The 24,139-nt window shown below is 36.7% G+C and overlaps 1 protein-coding gene across 3 annotated transcripts; it reads left to right on the plus strand.

Moving 5' to 3' along the window:
• Positions 1-1,004: 1,004 nt before the first annotated feature.
• On the plus strand, positions 1,005-23,669 carry LOC132274036 (uncharacterized). Of its 3 annotated transcripts, none has more exons than XM_059775182.1 (13): positions 1,005-1,308; positions 1,601-1,790; positions 1,940-2,014; positions 4,775-4,881; positions 6,493-6,553; positions 7,737-7,847; positions 9,758-9,821; positions 9,911-9,981; positions 18,091-18,240; positions 19,326-19,380; positions 20,604-20,717; positions 22,851-23,080; positions 23,239-23,669. In XM_059775182.1, the coding sequence occupies exons 1-13, from the start codon at positions 1,277-1,279 to the stop codon at positions 23,260-23,262; spliced, it is 1,284 nt and encodes a 427-aa protein (XP_059631165.1). In that variant the 5' UTR covers positions 1,005-1,276; the 3' UTR covers positions 23,263-23,669. The 3 variants fall into 3 exon arrangements, with proteins under 3 accessions (XP_059631165.1, XP_059631164.1, XP_059631166.1); XM_059775181.1 differs by having other exon boundaries at positions 1,007-1,308; positions 20,604-20,726; XM_059775183.1 differs by lacking the exon at positions 7,737-7,847 and having other exon boundaries at positions 1,008-1,308; positions 20,604-20,726.
• The last annotated feature ends 470 nt before the right edge of the window (positions 23,670-24,139 follow it).

The raw sequence follows: 24,139 nt of genomic DNA on the forward strand, positions 1-24,139 counted from the left end.
TAATCATACAACACCCGGTGTTGTTTGATAAAATTGAAAATTAAGTAATGAGAATTTTAATTTTTTTTTTTTTTTTTTTAATTTTAACATTCAGCAATAGATAATGTATCTTATCTGTTATTTAAAATTTTATCTTATTATAAGGGTTTGTTTGGTTAGCGTCAACTAATTAGAAAGGAAAAGAAACGGAAATTTTTTAAATTGTTTTGTAGTTTAGTTAGCATGAAAAGGAAAATTTTTAGGAAAGTGATATTCTCGTAACTGGTTCATTTTCCTCAAAATGTTTTTTCTATAAAACACGTGAAAATTTTAGTTATCCGTGAAAATTGTATCATTATATGTTATTTTCTAATTATACCTTTGTCAGTTATTTATCTTCCTTTCTTAGACTCACAAAAGGAGCAGACTTCTTTTTTTATAAATTAGGACTCCTAATTATATTATAACTTTCTAACCCTTTAAATTAGAACTCTTAATTAAGTTACAATTTTCTAAATCTTTAAATTAGGACTATATATATATATATATATATATATATATATATATATATGCATGCACATATATTTTTATTCATAAAACAATTATTTATATTTTTTATTACACTTGTTGCATGATGTATATTGGTTAGTATTGAATTCTTAAGAATAGTTTTGACATATAAATCATTTTTTTTTCACTTTTTTTGCTAACCAAACTAATGAAACAACATTTCTTCATAAAAGTTTTACAAAAAAATCATACTAATCAAATACATAATAGAAATATAATTTTTTCTTCTTTCACTTTACTATTTTTTTCCTTTCACTTTCTATCAGTAATTTCCGGTTAACCAAACGAATTCTAAATCTATTTTCAGCGTATTAAAGGTGTCATTTAAAATTTTACGGATTCCTATTTTCAGCATATTAAAAATGCGAATTGGATAAGAGGTAAGTACATTCAGAATTTATGCTGAATTGAGTAATTAAAAAACACCATTTTATCTTTTTTTCTTTGGCAACCGCTACCACTTTGTGGCTTTGCTATTCACAATTTTAAGGTAAAAGCAAGTGCGGCAGCTCACCGTGTGGCACTCTCGTGTTAGGATTTTCCACTCTGCAAAACAACGTGTATTTGACAGTTGGTGAGCTAGGACCTCTTGTCGTCTCTCTTCTGATTTCGATAGTTTCTATGCATAAGCCCTAAAACCAGTACAGATTGATCACAGAAACCCCTACGATTGCTCTGAAATCCATTGAACTCGAACGTAGCAGACCGAACAAACGCCCAAGAAGTCATGCTAAACGATAGTGGAGAGACTCCTAATAGGTACGAATTCGTTCTATTCCATTCTCGTTTTCAATTCATCTCTGAATAAATTCAGTGTATGTGAATTGCAATTGTGATGTTATTTATCAAATTTGTAAATATAACAATCTATCATTGTCATAGAATAAATTTCTTTCTAATAAAGATGAGTATTCATGATTGCTAATTGGGCTAAATTAAAAGCACTGTTTATTGGTGAATTATTATTATTATTTTAAAATTTTTTTTTTCTTTCCTTTTTTAGATGTTATTTTTTATTTATTTTTGTTTTTCTGAACTGTTTGTTTGACAGGCATGAGTTGTTGACTATGGTGAAGAAGCACTCAAAGTTATTAGGGAAAACCATAGTAGATGAGCAAGATGCTTCAGATGTTGAAATGAATCAACGTTTTTGGCACGACATCATGAATCTATATTTCATTTGTGGTAAGGAGTCAAGGGGACGCCAGGATGATGATCTAATTTTCTTTGTCAGAAAAATGGTATGCTCTTTTCTTTTTTCGGATGCATGATGTAGTAATTCCATGGTCTCTGTTTATGATTGCACATAATTATATATTGAATGGTATTTCATTTTTGTTATTCATATTTTTTCTTGTAAACCATATTTGACGAATTAACGTTGTTGCAGAGTTTGCATGGATATGGTTTCAATGATAATATGGAAGGCAATTCTCCTTACTTTGTACGCAGGTGGGCACCTAAGGTAATCGCAGCATGAATACCAGTTAAAGCTTTTAGCTTTTATATGTTGAAATAACTTCACATGTTGAGAACTGAATTACTTGATTCATTGATGTGATTATCTTCTTTTTTTTTTTTTTTTTTTTTTTTTTTGTTGAATAAAATTTTATTAAAAATCGCTAAAAAAGGGAGCAGATCCCAAGAAAAATACAAAAGACCACAAAGGCCTCAAGCCTTCAAGGAGACCAAAAAGTCAACAATCTCCTCCAACGAACTATGATCTCTCCCTGAAACCCAACAAAAAAGAGTGGAAAGAATTGAGAATTTAAGCACCGAAATCAACATCGCCTTTCCTTCAAAATATCTCCTATTCCTTTTAAGCCAAATACACTACCACACACAAAGCGGCGTAGCCCTCCACGCATCCTGACAATGAGCCCCTACAGGGCAACCTCTCCACGTCTCAATCAACCCTCTAGCGGAACCTGGCATAACCCAAGAAAAACCAAATAAGCCAAGCATCAAATCCCAACACTCTCTAGCCAAAGAGCAATGAATGAGAAGGTGATCCACTGATTCCTCATCACGAAGACACATATAACAACGATTGACCACCACCTGGCTTCTCCTTCTCAAATTATCCTGAGTTAAGATCCTTCTCAGAACCGAAGTCCACACAAAGAAAGCCACCTTAAGAGGAGCCTTAGAACGCCAAACAGACTTCTAAGGGAAATGAACTCCAGGATCAAACGAGAGACACCTGAAGAAAGACCTCACCTCAAACCGCCCTTGGGAGTTTCCAACCCATGACCAACGATTTGAATCCTCCTCCACAATCCTCTAGCAATACAACAGCTCCAAGAAACGAATGGCCTCCTCGATCTCCCAGTCCTGAAAGAAACGCCCGAATCGAACATCCCAAACCAATCTTCTAATATCAAGATGATAACAGTTAACCACCATGGCCTGCCTATCCGAAACAATCCTGTAAAGCTGAGGAAAAGCGAGGGCGAGAGAAACATCACCACACCACACATCCTCTCAAATATAAATCCTACTCCCATCTCTAAGACGAAACCGAATGTGTTTGGAAAAATCATCCCAACCCTTCCGAATAAATTTCCAGACCCCCACCCCCTGAGGTTCCCTTACTTCCAGAGAACTCCACCTTCCTCTCATCTTCCCAAAACGACAAGCCACAACCCTCCTCCAAAACCAATTTCTCTCCACCCCAAACCTCCACAACCATTTCCCAAGGCCTTATTAAAAGGCACCAATCTACGGAGACCCAACCCACCATTCCGAATTGGCCTGCAAACCTGATCTTAAACTCTTCACCTCTACACCCCCACAGAAAATTACGCTGCAACCTCTCAATCTTCTCTGCTACTGAAGAAGGAATCTGAAAAAGAGAGATAAAATAAGTGGGAAGGCAAGAGAGAGTGCTCTTAATCAGAGTGACCTTGCCTCCCTTATCTTACAACTCTAGCTTAGTTAATTACTCTGACAGTGTGTACATGTCACTAGTTTACTTTGATTCATGATGGATAATGTGTTTACTATCATAATTAGATATGTTTTCAACAAATATTATAAAAAAATATTAACTAATATAGGAAACAGTAGTACTCTGTTTCTTCCATAAAAACACACGGATAAAATCCAATTGGCTGATAATATGTTAAAATGTCTGTGATACCTAATAAGATTTCTAGTTAAGGACAAAAGGGTGTAAATTCCAATTGAATTTTCAAAATTTTTGGATTTTGACGGCAAAAAATGAGTACAAGAAGGATTGGGTATGTTTGGGTTTTTTGACCTTTCCCTTCAAAGTTGGCTTCCAAAGGTAAAAGCATGAAAGAGCTCAAATTAAGGTTCGTTACAAACATTGAGGGACATTTTTTTTTGATGTTTTTGAATTTACTATTTATGGGAAGGCAATATCAAAAGGGTTTTATGGAAATTTGGGAGACCAAATTTTTTTCCTCCACCTATTCACAAGCTCACAATATAGGAAGGCATACTCTTAAGGTTTCACTTCTCTCTCTCTTGGGGAAGGTAAGTGTGACGTCCACATCACCGGGGAGGGAGAGGTTCTTGGCACTTATGTGCGGGGACACCTCCCAATTATGTAGATGTGCTTTGAAAACTGTGAGTACGGAGAGTGTGCAAAGTGGACAATATTTATACATGCTGGGCGGGTTGTGATAGATGGTATCAGAGCCAATCCCTAGCTGGAGATAGGGGGAGCGATGAGAGTCACTCCAGGCCTCCTAGAGGGGGTGATTGTGACGTTCCACATCGCCGGGGGGGAGAGGTTCTTGGCACTTATATGTGTGGACGCCTCCCAACTGTGTAAACGCATTTGGGCGGGTTGTGACAAAAATGTAGGTGTGTTTGCGTGCGCGCGCCCCGGGGGGGGGGGGGGGGGGTTGTTTGGGGCATGTTAATTATTTTTTAATTAGGAAGTTTACAAAATACATGGGGAGACAGTCCCCGAACCTCAAGTACCATAAGAGTTCCGCCTCTAATTGTATGTTATTGTCAGCACTCGTATGCCTATATCTTGGATGCATTAATTCTGCTCTTAGCACTGTTTTCATCGAATTTTTTCTGGTTTAATATTAGTTGAAATATATTCACTTTTTAAGTTTTTGATAAAATTGTTGAAAATGATACATTAATTTAATAATTGATTTTATGATACCTTTGCATAGTGATTGTAATGTAAGCTAACCTCTACTGTTCATTAAGATCACTATGTTTTATACTTTTTCACCAGTTGGATAAGTTAGTAGATGAGAATTCAGTAGATGTGGATTGGAGGCGCTCGTTTTACTTGAACTTAATTGCCCACACCTCATTCAGCGTAACAGTAGCAATTTGCAGGTAGATTACCTTTTCTTTTCTGTTGCATAATGTATTTGTACTTGCTCATGACAACCTTTTGTTTTCTACATGTGTGTCATTTTATCTCATTGTTTTAGCAAAGTAAAATCATACACCAAAGGAGCCAATAAGGGTGCCATGATGTACACTTGTACATTCTTTTACCTTCTTTCTTTGCTGAGCAATCATGTTGATGTGCATGTTTGGGTTGTTTACTCTTATTTATGGCATGGTACCCTTATTCAGGGTTTGAAGGCTGCCCCAGACAAGAAAGATAAGTATGCAGTGCCAGGTTCTTTATGAGATAACTTATAGGGATCTCAGATTGCTTTAAAAAGTAGAGTGCAAACTAAGTTCTCTAGTTCTAATTTAGCAAGTCAGAGAGCCATGAATTTTGAAGTTTGGCATGCAAGCCTTCTGTTATACTCCTAGATCATAGTCCTTGTTCTTTATCTAATAAACTTGATACATCCAGTATCCGAAGCTAATCATTCATGCTTGTTTTAGATTTCAGGGCACTTTTCAACTGCTACTGAGATTTTATACCCCTAATATTGGAAACCACATTTTAACTAGACTAGAATTTTCCTTCCTTTTCCGCTTGATTTTTTTGTTAACATAAAATAAGATCTCTGATCCAATCTTCTATGAATCTCTGATCTTTGGTTGAGGCAGCAAGATCCCATTCAAGCCGTGTACATGCTGTAAGATTGTGTACTCTAATAAAAGGTCTTTGGACCTACTTTGATGGTTCATTTGGTTTTGTTGGAGAAAATTTGTGCTCAAGTCTATTGTCATCCAAGAATTTACAAGGTTCCTCCTTTTTTTAACTCTGAATGGAGAAAGGTTGAGATAATCAAGCTTTGATTTTAGAGCAACTGTAGCTTTATATTGAACACTTCCAAGGAATGTTTGGTGTTTGGGATAATTATGATTATAGGGAATAAGCCAGAGATGTTTCATAATAACATTGAGTGGGGAATGCACGTCAGGAAGAAAGTATTATAAATTGTTGTTATGAAAGTATTTGCAATAACTTTGGAATATGGCAACTGATTGGTTAATTGCACTACCTGTGTGTGTGTGTGTGTGTTAATAATTATGAATATAAGTGAAGAGGAGGGGGTTTTGGAAGCAATGCATGTAAATGTTCTGAGGTCTGTTATAATTAAAGTTGTGGGTTTTTAAAAATTCTGAGAGTTGGCATGATATTCCCTTCATGGTTTTATCTTAGTTTGAGGGGTCTAGCATCTGCACCATAAAAAAAAGGGTAATGTAACATTGTTTTTTTTAGGTTGAAAAAGATGTTAAATGATAATATTCATAAATATAAAAGGAGTTCAATATATATGATATTTATCTTGCTTACGCCCTACCTTTGTGCATGCTAATTTTGAATGTTCTTTCTGAATACTATATGACTTTTGGATGTCATCCTTTTCTTCTTCTTTTTTTATTTATTTTTTATGATAACTTTTTCTTTTAAATCATCAGAAAGAAAAGAAATATTTATTGGTTATGCTGTGCAATACTCTGCCATTAATTTTTTTTCTCTCTTTTGTGTGGCTTCGTAACTCCATTTTTGTAAGCAGAAAAATGTTGTGTTTTCAGTCACCAGGTCCTTCGAAATCATCAGACTGGCCATGACAAACCATTGTCTTCTATATACAAGGTATCTGCAGTTTACTATGTGATTTTAGTAGTTAATATATCTAAAAATACCAGATGGGAAGATGTGTTTTATGTTATTTCTCATCCTTTTCTTCTGTGTTTTAAAATGTTATAAACATCTACTCCAGCATATAGCAGGGAAATTTAAAGAAGAAAATGAAAAACATAAGCAGAAATTTAATAAGGTAATCAAGAAGCAAGCTTATATAGGAAAGGATGCACTGAAATTTATGCATGTGCTCTGACATTCTTGCTCATTTATACTTCTGGTCACGTGTCTTAAAACAGTTAATTACAGGTTGTACAAGAGTAGGAGGTACAGGTTTTTAGGGGGACTATAAATATTAAATGTTTTTGGTGTTAAAAAATTTTACTCAAATTATTATTGGCATTTTTACTTGGTATTATGATGGTCATAAAACCAAGACTCTGCAACTCTGGAACTCCTCATTGTCATCCTTCTCATCTATTGGTGGTTGACGGACTTCCCTTATTACCTTATGACTAAGAAATGAGTGGGAGTCCATGGTACCTTCTCTAAAAATTTGTGAGTATACAAGGGAAGATATCAAACAAGCACAAATTTAAGCCAATAAATCAGCTAAGGAATCACTATCATTCAAACAAAAAAATAAAGAACAAAAGCAATCAAACAAGCCCAAGTGGTCACTTGGTAGAAGTCTACATACTATTTATAGAATCTAGGACAAATCCCTAATTAGGATTTAATTTCTATTAGTTCGAACCCTCCATGATATAATAATTGAAAGATGAACTAAAGAAACACTGCTTCGGTATCAGTATCTGCTACAGGAGTATGAATACTATTTTACAGTATCATGAAGAGTAATGTTACAATATGAAAAGTAAATCTTGAAAGAAATTTAGTAAAATTAGAACTTCAAATATAAAGTATTAGGATTTTCTCTTGTTTGTTTCTTTGGTCTGACTCTGACCTCCATAAGTTGAAGTGCTATAGCCAATATCAATTGGAAATGTGTCGTTGTAATAAATCCTTACTGGATTTTATCACTCTTCAGAATCCTTGGACTTGAGGGGTGATGTGAGATAAATTAGATAAGATATGTCTCAATACGTGGTTAAGTTGTCTTCCTACCTACTCCATTTTTGTAGCTGGAAGAAGCATGTTGTGACTAACTGCCTTGTGATATGTAATGTGCAAGCGACCTTTTCTGATTAGACCAAGTTGGCTGCCGCGATTAAGGTTTTGGGATCCTCAGAAGGCTGTACTGCAACTACACTTCACATCAAATGAGTTTAATCCTGTGTTCACGGTAGCAAGACTACACTCTCTTGCAGGCTCTCACACCTTTGTGAATTAATTTATTTTACCGTTTGCTTTGTTTGGAGTTACATCTAATAGTAAGTTATGATCATATTTGATCTGAAACACTGCATTCAGCTCTCAGAGTTGTGAAAATATGTCCTTGATAAGCTAGTTTGATATTATTTGTATCCTAACATTGTACTCCTTGAACTATGCTGATGATGATTGACAAACTTGCTCATTAACAAGTTTTTTCTCCATGGTTGGTCAAATTCTTATTTTTCACAAAAACACTCAGTTGATTGATTGGATGATAGTCTCTGATGTGCTCCTTGCTTTGATTTGCTTAATCACATAGAGTATGGTGTTCTATATAAACCCTATATTGGTTCACAAAGCTCTCTCTAAAAGATATATAAAATCTCTCAATAAGTAAAAGGCATGCCCTACACTGGCGATAGCCCCATATTTATAGCCAATATAGTAGTCCTTATAAGAAAATTAAATCAATTAAATTTTTTTTGATTTTCGAAAGTTCCAAAACAATTTAGCACCATTCGATTGAATCTTTGGCAAGTTTGATTGGTCTAACTAACTCATGGGACCTTCGAGGATAAGCCCATCTGGATCAATCGATCGTAGCTCATTGGATTGAGTGATGTTCTATCGATCCAAGCTCTCTATTTTTCAATTTTAAAATCCGTTCAGAATTTTAATCAATCCAACACAAGTTCGATTGAATATTGATTCAAGCCTTCTAAAGATTCAAACCAGGGTCATGGGAGGTCCAACTATCTAGTGAATAATTCCAATCTCTAGATTCTTGTATTCGCTACCTTAATCTAAATATGTGATTGAGTTTGATGAATTTTCGACACGTTCTTCTTTATGCTTCAACTTCTGCACTTTTGATATCATTAGCGGTTGATAGGTAAATTTACACACACAGACGTGCCCCACTAGGGCTTGGCCTCAACCTTTCCGAAGGGAGGTGGAGGATATGCTATTCAGGCAAGGTTTTGTTGGTTGAGACAAGAAATGTGGTTTAATCTTACAACCTTAATTTTGTTTTGGAATTTTCCAATACATAACTCATTAATCTAACTCCCATACCATGCTTGCCCAATATATTTCTTAAATGGTGCTTGCGAAATTTGTTGTAAGGGAAAGTATTGTACTTAATAGGTAAATTTACACACACAGACATGCCCCACTAGGGCTTGGCCTCAACCTTTCCGAAGGGAGGTGGAGGATATGCTATTCAGGCAAGGTTTTGTTGGTTGAGACAAGAAATGTTGTTTAATCTTGCAACCTTAATTTTGTTTCGGAATTTTCCAATACATGACTCATTAATCTAACTCCCATACCATACTTGCCCAATATATTTCTTAAATGGTGCTTGTGAAATTTGTTGTAAGGGAAAGTATTGTACTTAATAGATGCACCGATTGATCAATTTGGTGTCTGTTTTTGTACCACCTGTGACCTGTCATACCTTGGTTTCTTGCACATTTACACGACCTTCTTCTTCCTCAGGTTATTGATGCTTATTTAATGACTTTGAGTTTGTTCTGCCAAATATGATGTATTTGATTTAACTTATAAAAAAAAAAAAAAAAAAAGATGTATCTGATTTAATTTGGAAACTGTTTATATTCTTTCTATTTAAGCACCATTTTCCATGTTGGAATGGGTAACTTGTTCTTTTCAGGACATGTTGGCAGTTGTTTATCACATTTAAGGAATTTTTTTTTTTTTTTTTTTTTCTCAACTCTATGTCAAACCTCATCTATATGTGGCACCAACATCTGCATCAATTTATTTGTTTATTGTTGTCTCCTAGTTGCTTGATTAAATTGGATGCAAAACTGAGTGCATCAATGATTGTTTGAAGTATGGCCATGGGTTCCTCTCCAGGTTGTGAAGACTGTTTATGCATCCCCAAGTCGTGTTGATTTCCACTTGGACTCAACGAAGGCAAGTGTTCTGCTATCAACAAGACTAGAGTTCCTTTATTGTTTTTATTTCCTCACATTTATTTGACAGCGTCACTGATACGTATACAGGAAGTAGAAACAACACCTGCCTATCCAGATATATGTTTTGCAGTTGATGACTTTGATTCCACATTTGATGCAGTGGTAATATGTTTATTCTTTAACATGTATTATGTATAGAAGTAACTTGTATCTGGTCCTTTTAGCTTAATTCGACTTTGTTTTTGTAATGGGTTGGGTGCACACCAATTTGAGTGAGGAAGTGGGTCAGAAATGGGCACCCTGCTAGACTGGAGGTTTGGCAAGCATGCAACACTTTAAATGCCTCGTTTGGTAACAAGCCCACACTACTAGGACCGGGCCCAAAAAGAGTGCACAGAGTACTGATATAACCAAAAAATAATAATAATAATAATAATTGATTTTCTTTTTGTGATTGGGCTTTTAAGTTTTGACATTTACAATTTTGATGGCTTCACAAGTCACCTGAGAATGATGTTTAAAATATAGCAAGTTTCATGTAACTAGCCTGTTTGCCATATTTTCAAGTAGTTTTGATCAATTCACAATCCAGCAAGCATAGCTTAGTCTGCTCAATATTAAGTGCATGGAAGACACTCCTTTTATTAGCACAGCTCATGCAACTTAGGAAAAACTGTCTTGTTTTGAATTTATTAAACTGCACAGAGTACTCATATAACAATAAAAGCTGATTCCAGGTAGGATCAGTAAAAAGCAGCAGTGTTGTTCTTCTCATGCATATCTTTTCTCATGATTTCCTTTTCTCTTGTGGACTTTGCCGGTGGAGGGAAAGGGGGTTGGGTTGGGGTAGAGTTGTTGATAGAGAACAGTGGCAGCAGCCTTTTAAGGTATATAAAAGGCGTGGCAAGGAGGGTTCTAAGGCTCAAACCTTAATTTGGCACATGCTAGACGATGGGTCCACTTGGAGTCTTGCATAATTAGGGGGATTTGGTCAAATTGCATAATTATGGTAGCTTGCATCAATTTCCATCAAATTATATCCGTCCATAGTAATTACTTTTATTATGCTAGAGTCAAATATTGATTACCTCAATTACGGGGTGATTACTTTTATTATGCTATAGAGTCAACTTTTGATTACCTTAATCATGGGATAATCTGAGGGTCATAAGTTGCTATAAGAAGGGTATGATGTAAACTTGCTGAGTCAGTCAAGGAATGAATAAAAATATCTTTGAGATTTCTTTGTGAGTGATTCACAATTTGTGAAGGTGTGAGGCCTTCTCTAGGTGTGATACCTGGACCTGTTGGTGTGATTCCAGTAGGTTTTTGTTGTTTTCAATCCTTTCTCTCTACTAATATTTTGAACCATAGCTCTGTTTATTTTAATTAATAACCACTTCTCCTTTGGTTTTCTACATTTCTACTATCAAACCTCCAAATTTCTGCCCTAGTTCTTGAACTTTCAGACTCTGAATTCTTTGAGTTCTTAGCTATTTAAGGCTGCTCTCTTGTCCTACATCAGTTTTTGGTATCAGAGCTTGAGTTGACATCATGTCGACACAATCAGGAAATGAAAGATCGGGTATTAATCAGCAAGATGAGCTGATATCTAAGCTTGTGGAGCAGCTCAATGGGTTGAATGTCCGATTCAATGAGTTAGAAGCTCGAATGTGTCAGCCTATTAACAATTTTGCTCCTGCTGCATCCAGTACAAATGATGGCAGTGGTCGAGAGCAACAACATCCTTTAAATATGCAGCAAAGGCAGAATGTGAGGGCTGATCCACCACCACACCAAATGTTCGAGTTTTCGAGAAATCTGTTGGGAATGAATTATCATGTGCCACATGATAACGCTGGGGATATCACAAAGAAAATTAAAATGGAGGTGCCAGATTTTGAAGGTAAGGTTGATCCTACTATATTTTCGGATTGGCTTGCTTCGATTGAAGAATATTTTAATTGGTATGATATGAATGATGATCGTAGAGTGAGATTTGCTAGAATGAAGCTTGTGGGCCTAGCAAAAATATGGTGGACTGGTGTTGAAGGGGATATTAGGAGGCTGGGACAACCACTAATCAGCACATGACAAGAAATGAAGGCAAAGCTTCGAGAGAAATACATGCCGGCCAATTACCATGACAAACTGTGTGATCAACTTATCAATTTAAAGCAGGGCAGCCTGTCAGTCGCAGAATATATGCAAAGATTTGATGAGTTAAAGACTAGAAGTCAAGTTGTGGAAGACCCGCGGCAAACACTTGCAAGATTCAAGGCTGGTCTAAGGTCTGATATCAGAAGGGAATTGCTTCGCCAGTCATTATATGGTGTTGAACATGCTTTTCAGGTTGCACTGGACATGGAGGAATACTTGAGTTATCAAACGGCTCGAAGATCTGGATATCAAACCTGGGATGCAGCACCCAAGAAGTCCAGTGATGGAAATCGCAGCACACAATCAGTACCAACGCAGCCGACTGGTGGAAATGCTGGATCAAAACTGCCCTTTTCTAACATGGCTGATCCTAAAGGGAAGAGTATTGTGGCCAACAAAGGTAGTGGAAGGAGTAACAAGTGCTTCAAATGTGGAGAAACAGGTCACATGGCATACCAATGTCCAAAGAAAAATTTACACATTGGGATAATGCCTGAAGAAGAGCCTGAAGAACATGGGGGAGAGGACAATGGGAACATGTTTGACTATGGGATCTACAACCCTGATGATTTAGAAGAGGATGAAGATGTTCCATCAATCTCCGTTATGAGGCACATCCTTGCAGCCCCTAAAGTTGAAGATGAAGATTGGCGGCGCACATCTATTTTTCAAATGCTAGTTCGTTGTGGAAATCAAGCTCGAAAGGTCATTATTGATGGCGGAAGTTGCATGAATGTTGTGTCTGCAGCCATTGTTGAGCGCCTCAAGCTTTCAGTCCAACCACATCCACAACCATTCAAAGTGGCGTGGATAGATAGTACTTCTATTCCGGTAACTCAACGTAGTCTCGTTTCTTTCTCTTGTGGAGCTTATAATGATTCTGTTTGGTGTGATGTAATTCCCATGAAAGTGACACATATTCTTCTTGGGCGGCCTTGGATTTATGATCGAGATGTGTATCATTGTGGGAAGGAGAATACATACACTTTCTTGTTTAACAACAAGCAAATTATTTTGAAGCGTATGTCCTCAGCTGAAATGGAGAAATATAAAGGTGGACAGGCTGTAGATGATGCGAAAAACAAGAAAAAGCCCCTCAATCTCCTTTCCAAGAAGAGGTTTCAATTGGAAAGTAAAGAGATGGGTGTTGTATATGCTGTTGTAGCAAGGGAAATCAAAGAAACTGCTGCTGTTCATGATTCTTCAATGCCATCAGAGGTCGCCAATTTGCTGTCAGATTTCTCAGATTTATCTCCTGAAGATCTCCCTAATGAACTCCCTCCTCTACGTAATATCCAGCATGCGATCGACTTGGTACCGGGATCTCCATTGCCTAACCTTCCAGCTTATCGTTTGAATCCAAGCGAGCATGCCGAGCTTCTGAGGCAAGTTAATGAGCTGCTGTCCAAAGGATTTATCCGGGAAAAGCTTAAGTCCTTGTGTTGTCCCAGCTTTGCTCACACCAAAGAAGGATGGTAGTTGGCGCATGTGTATTGACAGTCGCGCCATCAACAAGATTACAATCAAGTATCGGTTTCCTATTCCTCGAATCGATGATTTGCTAGACATGGTGGCTGGTTCTTGTATATTTTCAAAGATAGATCTGAAAAGTGGCTACCATCAAATTCGCATAAGGCCCGGGGATAATGGAAGACAGCTTTCAAGACAAAAGATGGACTCTACGAGTGGCTTGTTATGCCATTTGGTCTTTCCAATGCCCCTAGGACATTCATGCGCTTCATGACTCAGATATTGCGGCCCTTTATTGGTCGTTTTCTGGTTGTTTACTTAGACGATATTTTAATCTACAGCAAAACGAGGGAGGAACATATTTCCCACCTTCAACAAGTTATGAGAGTTCTCCGCCAAGAGCTTTACATGAACTTGAAGAAGTGTTCCTTCATGTTGCCGAGTGTGGTGTTTTTGGGCTTTGTTGTTTCTTCCAAAGGGGTAGAAGCTGATCCTGATAAAGTGAAAGCAATTCTAGATTGGCCAATTCCCAGCACATTGCAGGAAGCACAGAGTTTTCATGGGCTAGCTTCATTCTATCGGCGATTTATTAGAAATTTCAGCACAATAATGGCCCCTATCACCAATTGTATGAAGAACAGCCAGTTTGTTTGGACAAAGGCAGCAGCAGAGGCTTTCGAAGAAGTGAAGAAAAGAATGACTGCAACTCCTATTTTACGCCTTCCAGACTTCTCAAAAGTGTTTGAAGTTGCATGTGATGCTTCACAAGTCGGAATTGGAGGCGTACTCAGTCAAGAAGGACATCCGGTTACATATTTTAGTGAGAAACTTAATGAAGCAAAGCAAAGGTATTCCACTTATGACAGAGAATTTTACGCTGTGATTCAAGCACTTCGCTACTGGCGTCATTACCTTCTTTTTAGGGAGTTCGTTTTGTATTCTGATCACGAGGCCCTCAAATGCCACCGACATGGGAAGTGGGTTTCATTCTTGCAAGAGTACTCATTTGTCATCAAACATAAAGCTGGTGTTGAGAACAAGGCAGCCGATGCACTTAGCCGAGTTGTTCATATTCTTGCCTCCATGGCTGTTCAAGTTCTTGGTTTCGATATGCTTAAACGAGATTTCTTATCTTGCACGGACTTTAGCATCATACATGCTGATTTGATAGCTGGACAGCAGGGTACATATCCTGATTATTCGGTACATGATGGTTATCTCTTCAAAGGAACTCAACTTTGTTTGCCTAAGACGTCTCTTCGTGAACATGTGATATGGGAGTTGCATGCTAGTGGGGCAGCAGGTCATTTTGGAAGAGATAAGACCATTGCCATGGTGGAAGATCATTTTTTTTGGCCAAGTTTGAAACGGGATGTGGCCAAAATTGTTTCTCATTGCAGAACTTGTCAAATATCCAAGGGAAGAAAGAAAAATACAGGTTTATATACGCCACTCCCAGTCCCTCATGAGCCGTGGCAAGATTTAAGCATGGACTTTGTTCTTGGGTTGCCTAAAACAAGTCGCAGTCATGATGCTTTATTTGTTGTTGTGGATCGTTTTTCAAAAATGGCACACTTCATTCCTTGTTCCAAGACATCCGATGCTGTCCACATTGCCAAGCTTTTCTTTCAAGAAGTTGTTCGGCTTCATGGATTGCCAAACACCATTGTTTCTGATCGAGATACAAAATTTATAAGTAATTTTTGGCGCACATTATGGAAGATGCTGAATACAAGGCTGTAGTTTTCCTCTTCTTTTCACCCCCAAACTGACGGCCAAACTGAGGTTATTAATCGCAGCTTGGGTGATTTGCTTCGCTGTCTTGTTGGTGACCATATTAGTAGCTGGGACCAGATTCTTCCTATGGCTGAATTTGCCTACAACAGTTCTGTAAACAGATCCACAGGGCGAAGCCTGTTTGAGATTGTGACAGGTTTATGTCCTCGGAAACCAATTGACTTAGTTCCTTTACCAATTGTGGCACGCCCTAGTGCTGAAGCTGATGCTTTTAATAAGCATATCAGAGACATCCATGCAGAAGTTCGAAGGAAGATTGCACTGAGCAATGAGACTTACAAAACACAAGCTAATTTGCGGAGGAAGATTACTGAATTTGAGGAAGGAGATATGGTTATGGTGCGAATAAGACCGGAACGATATCCTAAAGGTGCTTATAAGAAGCTTCACGCAAAGAGTGCTAGCCCATACAAAGTTCTCAAGAAAATTAGCTCCAATGCTTATGTTCTTGACCTACCAGAAGAGATGGGTATCAGTAAAGTCTTCAACATTGAAGATCTCACCTTGCATTCAGGCCATTTTGCTGATCCATTTCTTGTTGATCCTACCACTCGCCTTCCCCCAGCCCCACATGTAAAGGAGGAAATAGAAGATGTTGTTGATCATCAACTTGTTTCAACAAGGGCTGGCGGTTATCAAAAATTCCTCGTTAAGTGGAAAGGACGGCCACTTTCTGATTGTAGATGGATTAGCGACAGTGAGTTCCAACATCTAGCTCTAGACCTCTATGAACAATTTCATGCATTTACCTCGCCGGGGTCGAGTTTTTCCAAGCCAGGGAGAATTGATAGAGAACAGTGGCAGCAGCCTTTTAAGGTATATAAAAGGCGTGGCAAGGAGGGTTCTAAGGCTCAAACCTTAATTTGGCACATGCTAGACGATGGGTCCACTTGGAGTCTTGCATAATTAGGGGGATTTGGTCAAATTGCATAATTATGGTAGCTTGCATCAATTTCGATCAAATTACATCCGTCCATAGTAAATACTTTTATTATGCTAGAGTCAAATATTGATTACCTCAATTACGGAGTGATTACTTTTATTATGCTATAGAGTCAACTTTTGATTACCTTAATCATGGGGTAATCTGAGGGTCATAAGTTGCTATAAGAAGGGTATGATGTAAACTTGCTGAGTCAGTCAAGGAATGAATAAAAATATCTTTGAGATTTCTTTGTGAGTGATTCACAATTTGTGAAGGGTGTGAGGCCTTCTCTAAGTGTGATACCTGGACCTGTTGGTGTGATTCCAGTAGGTTTTTGTTGTTTTCAATCCTTTCTCTCTACTAATATTTTGAACCATAGCTCTGTTTATTTTAATTAACAACCACTTCCCCTTTGGTTTTCTACATTTCTACTATCAAACCTCCAAATTTCTGCCCTAGTTCTTGAACTTTCAGACTCTGAATTCTTTGAGTTCTTAGCTATTTAAGGCTGCTCTCTTGTCCTACATCAGTTGTACAAGAAATTTCAACCATCTCTCTCTCTCTCTCTCTCTCTCTCTCGTCATCAATATCATCTTCATCTCTTTTCTGCTTTCGGTCGAATGTTTTTCTGGAACTTCTTTGTATCATCACTACTTACTATTACAAAATTTGGAGAAATTTGAGAACAGAGGATTCAACTTAAATAATAAAGACGGGGGAAGGTGGAGATAGGAGGAGAATCCAGCAGTCTAATTGCACTCATACTCAAACCTAATTTTGCCTACCTCCAACTTCTCTATTGTTACCGACATTCCATTGCACCACCATCTTCCATTTGTTAATAGAAATTGTCATCATGGCCACCATCATCGACGTTGTGGTAGAATCGGCCAAAGGAGAACACTCACTTAGATTGTATCAGAAAAGATTTCATTCTATCGACAGCTCAAAAATGAAATTCAAAATGAATCCACCAAAGTGTGCGCCTTTTGAGACATCGAGCACCTTGTGTTGGACTAAGGCGGGGTTGGAGGACCCCATATAAGACGATCGGAGGCCCAGCCCATAAGGGTCATGCGGAATTGACGTCATCCCCACCTTCCTCCAGTATATCGCTGATAGTCCTTCGTGAGTGCGGCACACACCTTTTAGTTTGTTTCGGAGCAGCTTGCTTGAAAGTCAGTCTGATCAACTCAAATATCACTGGGGAACAAATATATCATAGTGCCAACAATTTCACTATCTCCTTTGTCAGCACTAACAGCAATTATCTATTCCAAAAACGTTCTCTCTATCTCACTCCATCTCTCTCTCTCTCACACACACAAATGCTCTTGAGCATTCAGAGAGATTGTAGGAAGGTGGGACAAAAACTACTCATTGGATATTCTGTGCCTTGAAATGTTTTTATTAAACAGAATCAACTGCAAAATGATACAATTGGATTTTGGGATTGATTTTTTTGAGAAATATTTTGATTTTTTCAGAAAAAAAAACCGATTTTTTTTTTTTTTTTTTTAATTCATATGCGAAGTCTAAAATTGAATGTATATTAAAGAAACGGAAAATGAAAGTGATTTATGCACTGTTACACTTAATTAGTTGACTAACTGGAGAAACACGACTTCAACATTTATTTTCTTCCGATTTGAAGAACATGTCATATGTTGGTCTATTCTCATTCGAAAATTACTCGGGTGTCTGTCAGATTTATTTGGCACATTTTACTTGCAGCAACTTTTTAAGAATAAAATTAATGAAAAGTAGATATTTTCCAAAGTGTCTTATTCATGGTTCATCACTGAAAGGATGGATTGGAGATTAATGGGGTCAACTATACAATGTTTCTATTTACATGTTTGGATTATGTACTCGGTTATGCATTTTTTATTTATCATTTTAGAACTTTTATTTTGTAGGTCTTGACAGAACCCGATCACTGCTACTGTGTACTTCTAAATGCACATGATGGGGCAGCATTTCCTAGTGAAAAGACACGAGTGTGCAGTTCTAGTGATATTTCTTCTTCTAAAATCAACACTGATTCTGGAAAGACAAATAACACTAAGGTTTGATATGGCCATTACTTATGATAATTACCAGTGCTTGCTTCTGATCTGGCTGAGTTCTTAGTTGCTGAGCTAAATTTCCAAACCATGCTATAAGTGAACTAATGTTTTTCTAGTTGAGTGAGCTATAAATTGCTGTACTGTGTTTCTTTTTATCACTCTCTACAGAAAATTAGTGGCAACTGAAATTGAAATATCTGATTGTTGTCTTCTGAAATGGATGGAATGCCATGTCAATGATTACAATTCAGCATGCATAAAGTATATATTAGTTGACTGTGTATCATTGTTTGAGTAGCAGCTGTGTGTGTGTGTGTGTGTGTGTGTGCAGCCACATCATTATTTGCTTTGCCTTATCTTACCAAGTAGTGAAACCACAAGATCCACAATTTATTCTTTTAGCTTTTCCTTATATTTGTTTTGTCTTGAATTTGTGGTTGCAATTTTGTTCCTTTGTAACATTCTTTAAAATTGTGGCTTAATTTTTATTTTTGTCAAAATAAAGGGATTTTTCTTATATACCATTCAATATCATTGAGGATGTTTGATACATAACTTGGAAACCTGAGGGTGTTGGTAATAAAAAAAAGTACATTACCAAGTTAATGTCTCACCTTCGCAAGATGTTAGGAAGGGAAGATCTAACACAAGCCTAACATTTAGCAGTACTTTGCTAATAATGACTGCTTTGAGACTTGAACTCTCCCATGCTCGAGGATGTTGCTAATAATAGCATATATTTTATATTTCTTCTTACTTTTGCTACAGATGGGTGAGATTTGAGTAGCTTGTCTTTTGATAATTTATGTTGTATTGTAATGTTGTAGGAAAATAATCTATCATTTTTTACTTATGTTGAGAATCTGAAATTGGATTACTAATTAAATGATTTCTTAAAACGATAATTGGAAACTTTTTTTTATATACATTTCCTTCTCTCTCTCTCTTCCCTGGAGGGGGAGGGATGGGAGGTTATGGAAATTGCTATTATCTTGATATTTTAGTCTCTTTTCCCTGGAGGGGGAGGGATGGGGGGCTATGAAATTTGCTATAATCTTTGACATTTTTGTCTTCTGTGGTTGCAGATCACTCTTTTTTCGGGATTTGTCAGCTATCAAATGGTTCGAGAAGCATACGATGGTAATTATATCTATTACTCAGACCCAATTTATGTAATTTTTCATTTTAAAGAATAGAAATAGTTTTTATGTTCTTTTATTTGGGATGTATTGTATTTTCCCCTCATGTTAAATGATGGATTAGTAGATGTCATGTTAAGAGATTCAAAATTTGTAAATATTGTTTCTACTTAGTTTGCTTGTACGAATTGTAGTATCGTAGTAATGATTATTCAACAGTTCATTAAGGAGTACATACTGATTGAGATTGTGAATCCACCCAAAGCTGCTTATAGTTGGGGCAAGTCATTGACTACAATTTCTGGGAATCCTATGCTATAATTTTCTGAGATAGTGACTGGTAAATAAAATAAGAAATTGAAATAAGGAACACACTCCTTTCAAGGCTTATTTTATTTAAGCAGAGTGTGTGGTTTTTATTACTTAAAATGAATTTGTAGTCATTTGATAGGTGAATTAGTTCGCATTTAGTCCCAGTGCTAAAAAGTTGAATACTGAAGTTGATGTTTCACTATTGTTTCTTCCTTCTGAAGTCTCTCATGATCTGTCATTTTACCCAAGAGATATGCTTTGCAACTAAGTAACATCTTACTATGTATTACAGAAGTGTGTCTAACTTCTCGGACTGCTAATCCATTCATCTAGACTCTGAGTGTAGTGATTGCCAGAGAGTGTTTAACTTAATTTTAATGACATTCTTTCTTTCTTGGAACTTTTCTCCCTACCTAATGCTCCCTCCCTCCCCCTTCTTTCTTTCTAGAGCTTGTTTATAGCCATGTATCAATCTCTGTTTCAAAAAAATATATATATATTTTTTTATCATACTCAAAAAAATTGAGATATGTGGATCTGTTCATGATTGCTTTTTTTACCAATGATTTTGCTTCATCTAATGAAATTTTCTTCTCTAAAATACTGGATGGAAATATTTTTTTGGTGAATTACAGTTTTTCTTGACCCTTGTTTAATCTAAAACTTGGCAACTTACCTAACTAAAGTTACACCGTGATGAACTGGTGTAGTTTGTAATGATTAATCCAAAAGTTCACAGTTCATGGAAATGAACTTTCTGAGTTTCTGGTTCTCATTTTTTAATTGAAGAGCTTGCTTTAAGTTTTTAACTGTCATTTTCTGAAGTTTGTGTGCACTCTGCTTAAATGTGAAGTACATATTACCCGAAATATGGTGTAATTATCTATTTTTCTATTTTCCTCCACGTTGCAGCTGGGAAATCTGGATTTGGGAGCCTGTTGTCACTTGGTCAGTACCCTGGGAAAAGAGACAGGATTTACATGAAGGGTCCTGGAGGACGTGGGGAAGTTGAAGTAGCTGTTTCAGGTGTTGTAGGTAAATTAGATTATATCTGTTGATTTAGTGATGTTATAAAAGGTTGTGTTATTTATTTATTTTAATTTCATGGTTATAATACTTTCACTATACATAAATTGTAACTGATCCATATTTGAAGATAAGAATTGAAGCTCTCTCCTCCGAAATTTAAACACCTGGTGGCGCCCAGTGACAGGAACAATGTATTTTTTTTCCTTTTCTGTGCAGTGATCTTAGTTATATTCAGCAATTTAAATTCAAATAGTGATCGTGGAACTCATCACTTGTTCCACCTTCCCACCACACTCCACCCAAAAATGATGCACTGCATTCTAACAAGAAAAGGTCAAGTTGGGAATGTGATATGGAGCTTGATTTGAAGCTTACTTATTGATGTTTAGCTTTAATACTAGTCTTATTTATTTTTATTTTTTGGTGAATGGTTTTAGGTCACTATGCTGCTGGTATTTTTTTTTTTTTTTTTTGGGATTATTTTTATAAATTTTTAGTGTTTGGAAATAGGCTGTAGTAATGGTTTATGGACCATATATTGTGTCGATTTATGTTATTGGTTCTATATATGTAGTCTTTAGTGGGTCGTGAATAGTCTTGGTAGACAAAGAATCAAAAATTCCTATTTTGAAGTTCTCTTAATACAGTTAGGGGGTACTCCAGCAGACCTTAAGTTTTTCTATTCAAGGAGTTGAATATTGGGAGTTCGAGAGAAGCTTTTGAATCTTTATATGATGTTTGATGCGACCTTATCTTCAGGTGGTTCTTGAGACAGTATTTCCTTATTTTCCTTCTTTTAAGTTTCTGTATTCGAATTGTATACAGTTTCACAACAGTCTATATATCATCCTCAAATCTTTCCATCCTTGGCCTAATAAGCCCCAATATTTTCGTTATCTTTTGGCCTTTAATGTCTAAAACTCTAAATTAGTTTAAGTCCTACAACCAATCATTTCTAAACCATGCCAAATCTGGTCCTTCTTCATTCACACTTCACAAACTCTTTTTCCTTTTAAAAACCCTAATCTGAACCTTTTTCATTTACACACATCATAAACTTCCTTCTTCCCTTTAAAACCCTAAATCTAGAAGTTTTTACACAACCTTACCTCTCCAAAAAACCTAATCATAAACAGCTTTATCATTAATTTCTACAGTTGTGGAACATCATAAACTGATGTAGTTATTCGTATAGGTAGTATATCTCATTATCAAATTAAGAAAATTTGTCATATGGTTTAAATTCACAACATACATCTGACGATTTATTTTTACTGAACTATTTGAAATTACCAATTATAATTTTGCGGAACGTGTTAGTAGGAAGCTCTCTACCTTTGTGTCACAACAAAGATGTACATGGCTTCTGACATGACTTGTGCAGCAGCAGACCAGTAAAATTAGTCTTTAGGGAATGTAACTCTAGGTTAATGGTCATTCCCTGGTTTGGTAACTTGATTGTTATTTTTCTACTCACCTGTTAATATGACAACTGATTTAGAGGCCAGTTTTGTTTTTCCCGTCCTTATCATTCTATTCTGCTGATTTGTACGAGTATAAATGCCTTGATCATGAAAACAAGTCAATGAGCTACTATGATTGCGGGCATTATCTTATAATGACACCGTGTGCACATATCTGAAACCAAGTCTAGTGGCTTTTGATATGAACTAATGCCACCCCCAGAGCTTCTTTATTAACTGCTGGGAACTCTTGCTTAATATGCAAGTGTCTTATCAAGAAACAGGATGCTGTGGCATTATCCAGTTGTATTTCTTGCAAGTGAACATAGATATTTATAAATTATTTGATTCTATTGGATATTGTGGTTGTGCAACATATTAACTTTCGGCTTAAAAGTTTTGTAGAATTTTTTCCCCACAGATTTATTGTCAATATAAATCTAAACTCTCCTTAAGGGTGGGCTTGTACTTCTAATAGACCTCCAGAGGTTTATATTTTGAATTCTCTGCTTTCTGCGGCAAATGTATTTTATTTCTAGAGTCCTGATTGAACTTGTGAATTATCGTCATAAACAAAACTTTTCTGCCCGAGTCATTCTATGAATTTTGTTGTCTGCAAACTGCAAAGATTGTCATTTACTGAAACTTCTTGATGTTAACATATCAGATCAAAGCAAGGAAGAATTAGGAGCTTCATCGACGCAGATGTCCAAGGGGGGATTTGGGTTCGGTACAATTGTTCGTAGAGCAGCATCTGTTGCATCTGTGGCGGCAAAACATGCCTATGCAGCTGCTGGAGCCACCCGAAGTTCTGATGAAGAGATGTTTCCCCTTAAGTGCTGTTTAATGTCCGTGTCATTACCCTGGGAGAATATTGCACATGATCTTTTGTTTAAGGTGAGTTTTTACTGCTGAACATCGGACAAGTCACTTGTGTAAAGTGAACTAGTCAGTTAATTCTTACCTATATGCCCGTGGATGGTTGATCACTCTTGAGACCGTGTTTATATGTTCGTCATAAGAGAACTGATCTGTCTTTTGTTTGCCAAACTCAGGGAAGTCCTCCAGTGAACTTATAGAAGAAATACATTACTGAGTAACAAGACAGCATTGAGTACTCATCTATCGCACATTCAAGAAGAAAGCATGAAATAAGAGTATTTGTTAATCGGTAATGGAGCTCCTGCCCGCCATATTAAAGCAGCCGAGGCTATGTGTATATATTAAATTTTACCAAAAGCTCGCGCATAAATTTGGGTGTTGGGGTTAAGTTATGTACAAGGGCTGTAATTGTGTTGGCAATATTGTAAATGGTTAGTCAAATATGTCAGTTCTGTTGTCTCAAGTCTTTTAGTCATTTTTAGAGTCATTGTTTTATTGTTTATTAGTTGAATTGACGATTGCTCAAAATCAAAATATGTCATCGCCAGGTTTTTGTGCTGTTGATGTCACGCATTGAATAAAGCTGAGTTGTCTGTTGTGTGAAGACACATTTAATAGCTTGTTGATATGTTAGAGCATCTCCAATGCTAAATGTTATTTCGGGCTGCCAAATTTATATTTTGAGAGGAATTACAGTGTCAAAATATTATATTTTAACAATTTGGCTCCAATGGTGCATTTCATCCAAAATGCTATATTTTACCAAGTCTCACCCTCTATTGAGCCAAGTCCAATCTACTTCTAGCTTTCCAATTCTATTTAAACTCTGATCGTTGATTTCGAAACTACCTTGCCATCTTAACCATTCATTGGATTATGTTCCACATAATATTTTTAGGGCAAATCATTTCAGCCTTCCCAATCACCTCCATCTTTATTCTCGTTCTTGACTCTAAACTTGCCCTTACCCACACATACACATATACATATTACATACGTATTACCCCCTCCTCTCCATTTCCTCCGGCCACCACCGCCTCCACCATCTTCTCCGGCGATCAACTGTCACCACAT

Source organism: Cornus florida, unplaced genomic scaffold (genome assembly GCF_030987335.1).
Source record: "Cornus florida cultivar Cherokee Brave unplaced genomic scaffold, ASM3098733v1 CherokeeBrave_3.0.0_Hap2_Chr09, whole genome shotgun sequence".
NCBI classification, from domain to species: Eukaryota; Viridiplantae; Streptophyta; class Magnoliopsida; order Cornales; family Cornaceae; genus Cornus; species Cornus florida.

Excerpts from the sequence above, each read along its gene's own strand:
- LOC132274036 (XM_059775181.1), top strand. The coding sequence starts at position 1,277 with ATGCTAAACGATAGTGGAGAGACTCCTAATAG. Across the intron at positions 1,309-1,600 it reads AGTGGAGAGACTCCTAATAG|GCATGAGTTGTTGACTATGG; the intron begins GTACGAATTCGT and ends TTTGTTTGACAG. Across the intron at positions 9,822-9,910 it reads CTTGGACTCAACGAAGGCAA|TAGAAACAACACCTGCCTAT; the intron begins GTGTTCTGCTAT and ends GTATACAGGAAG.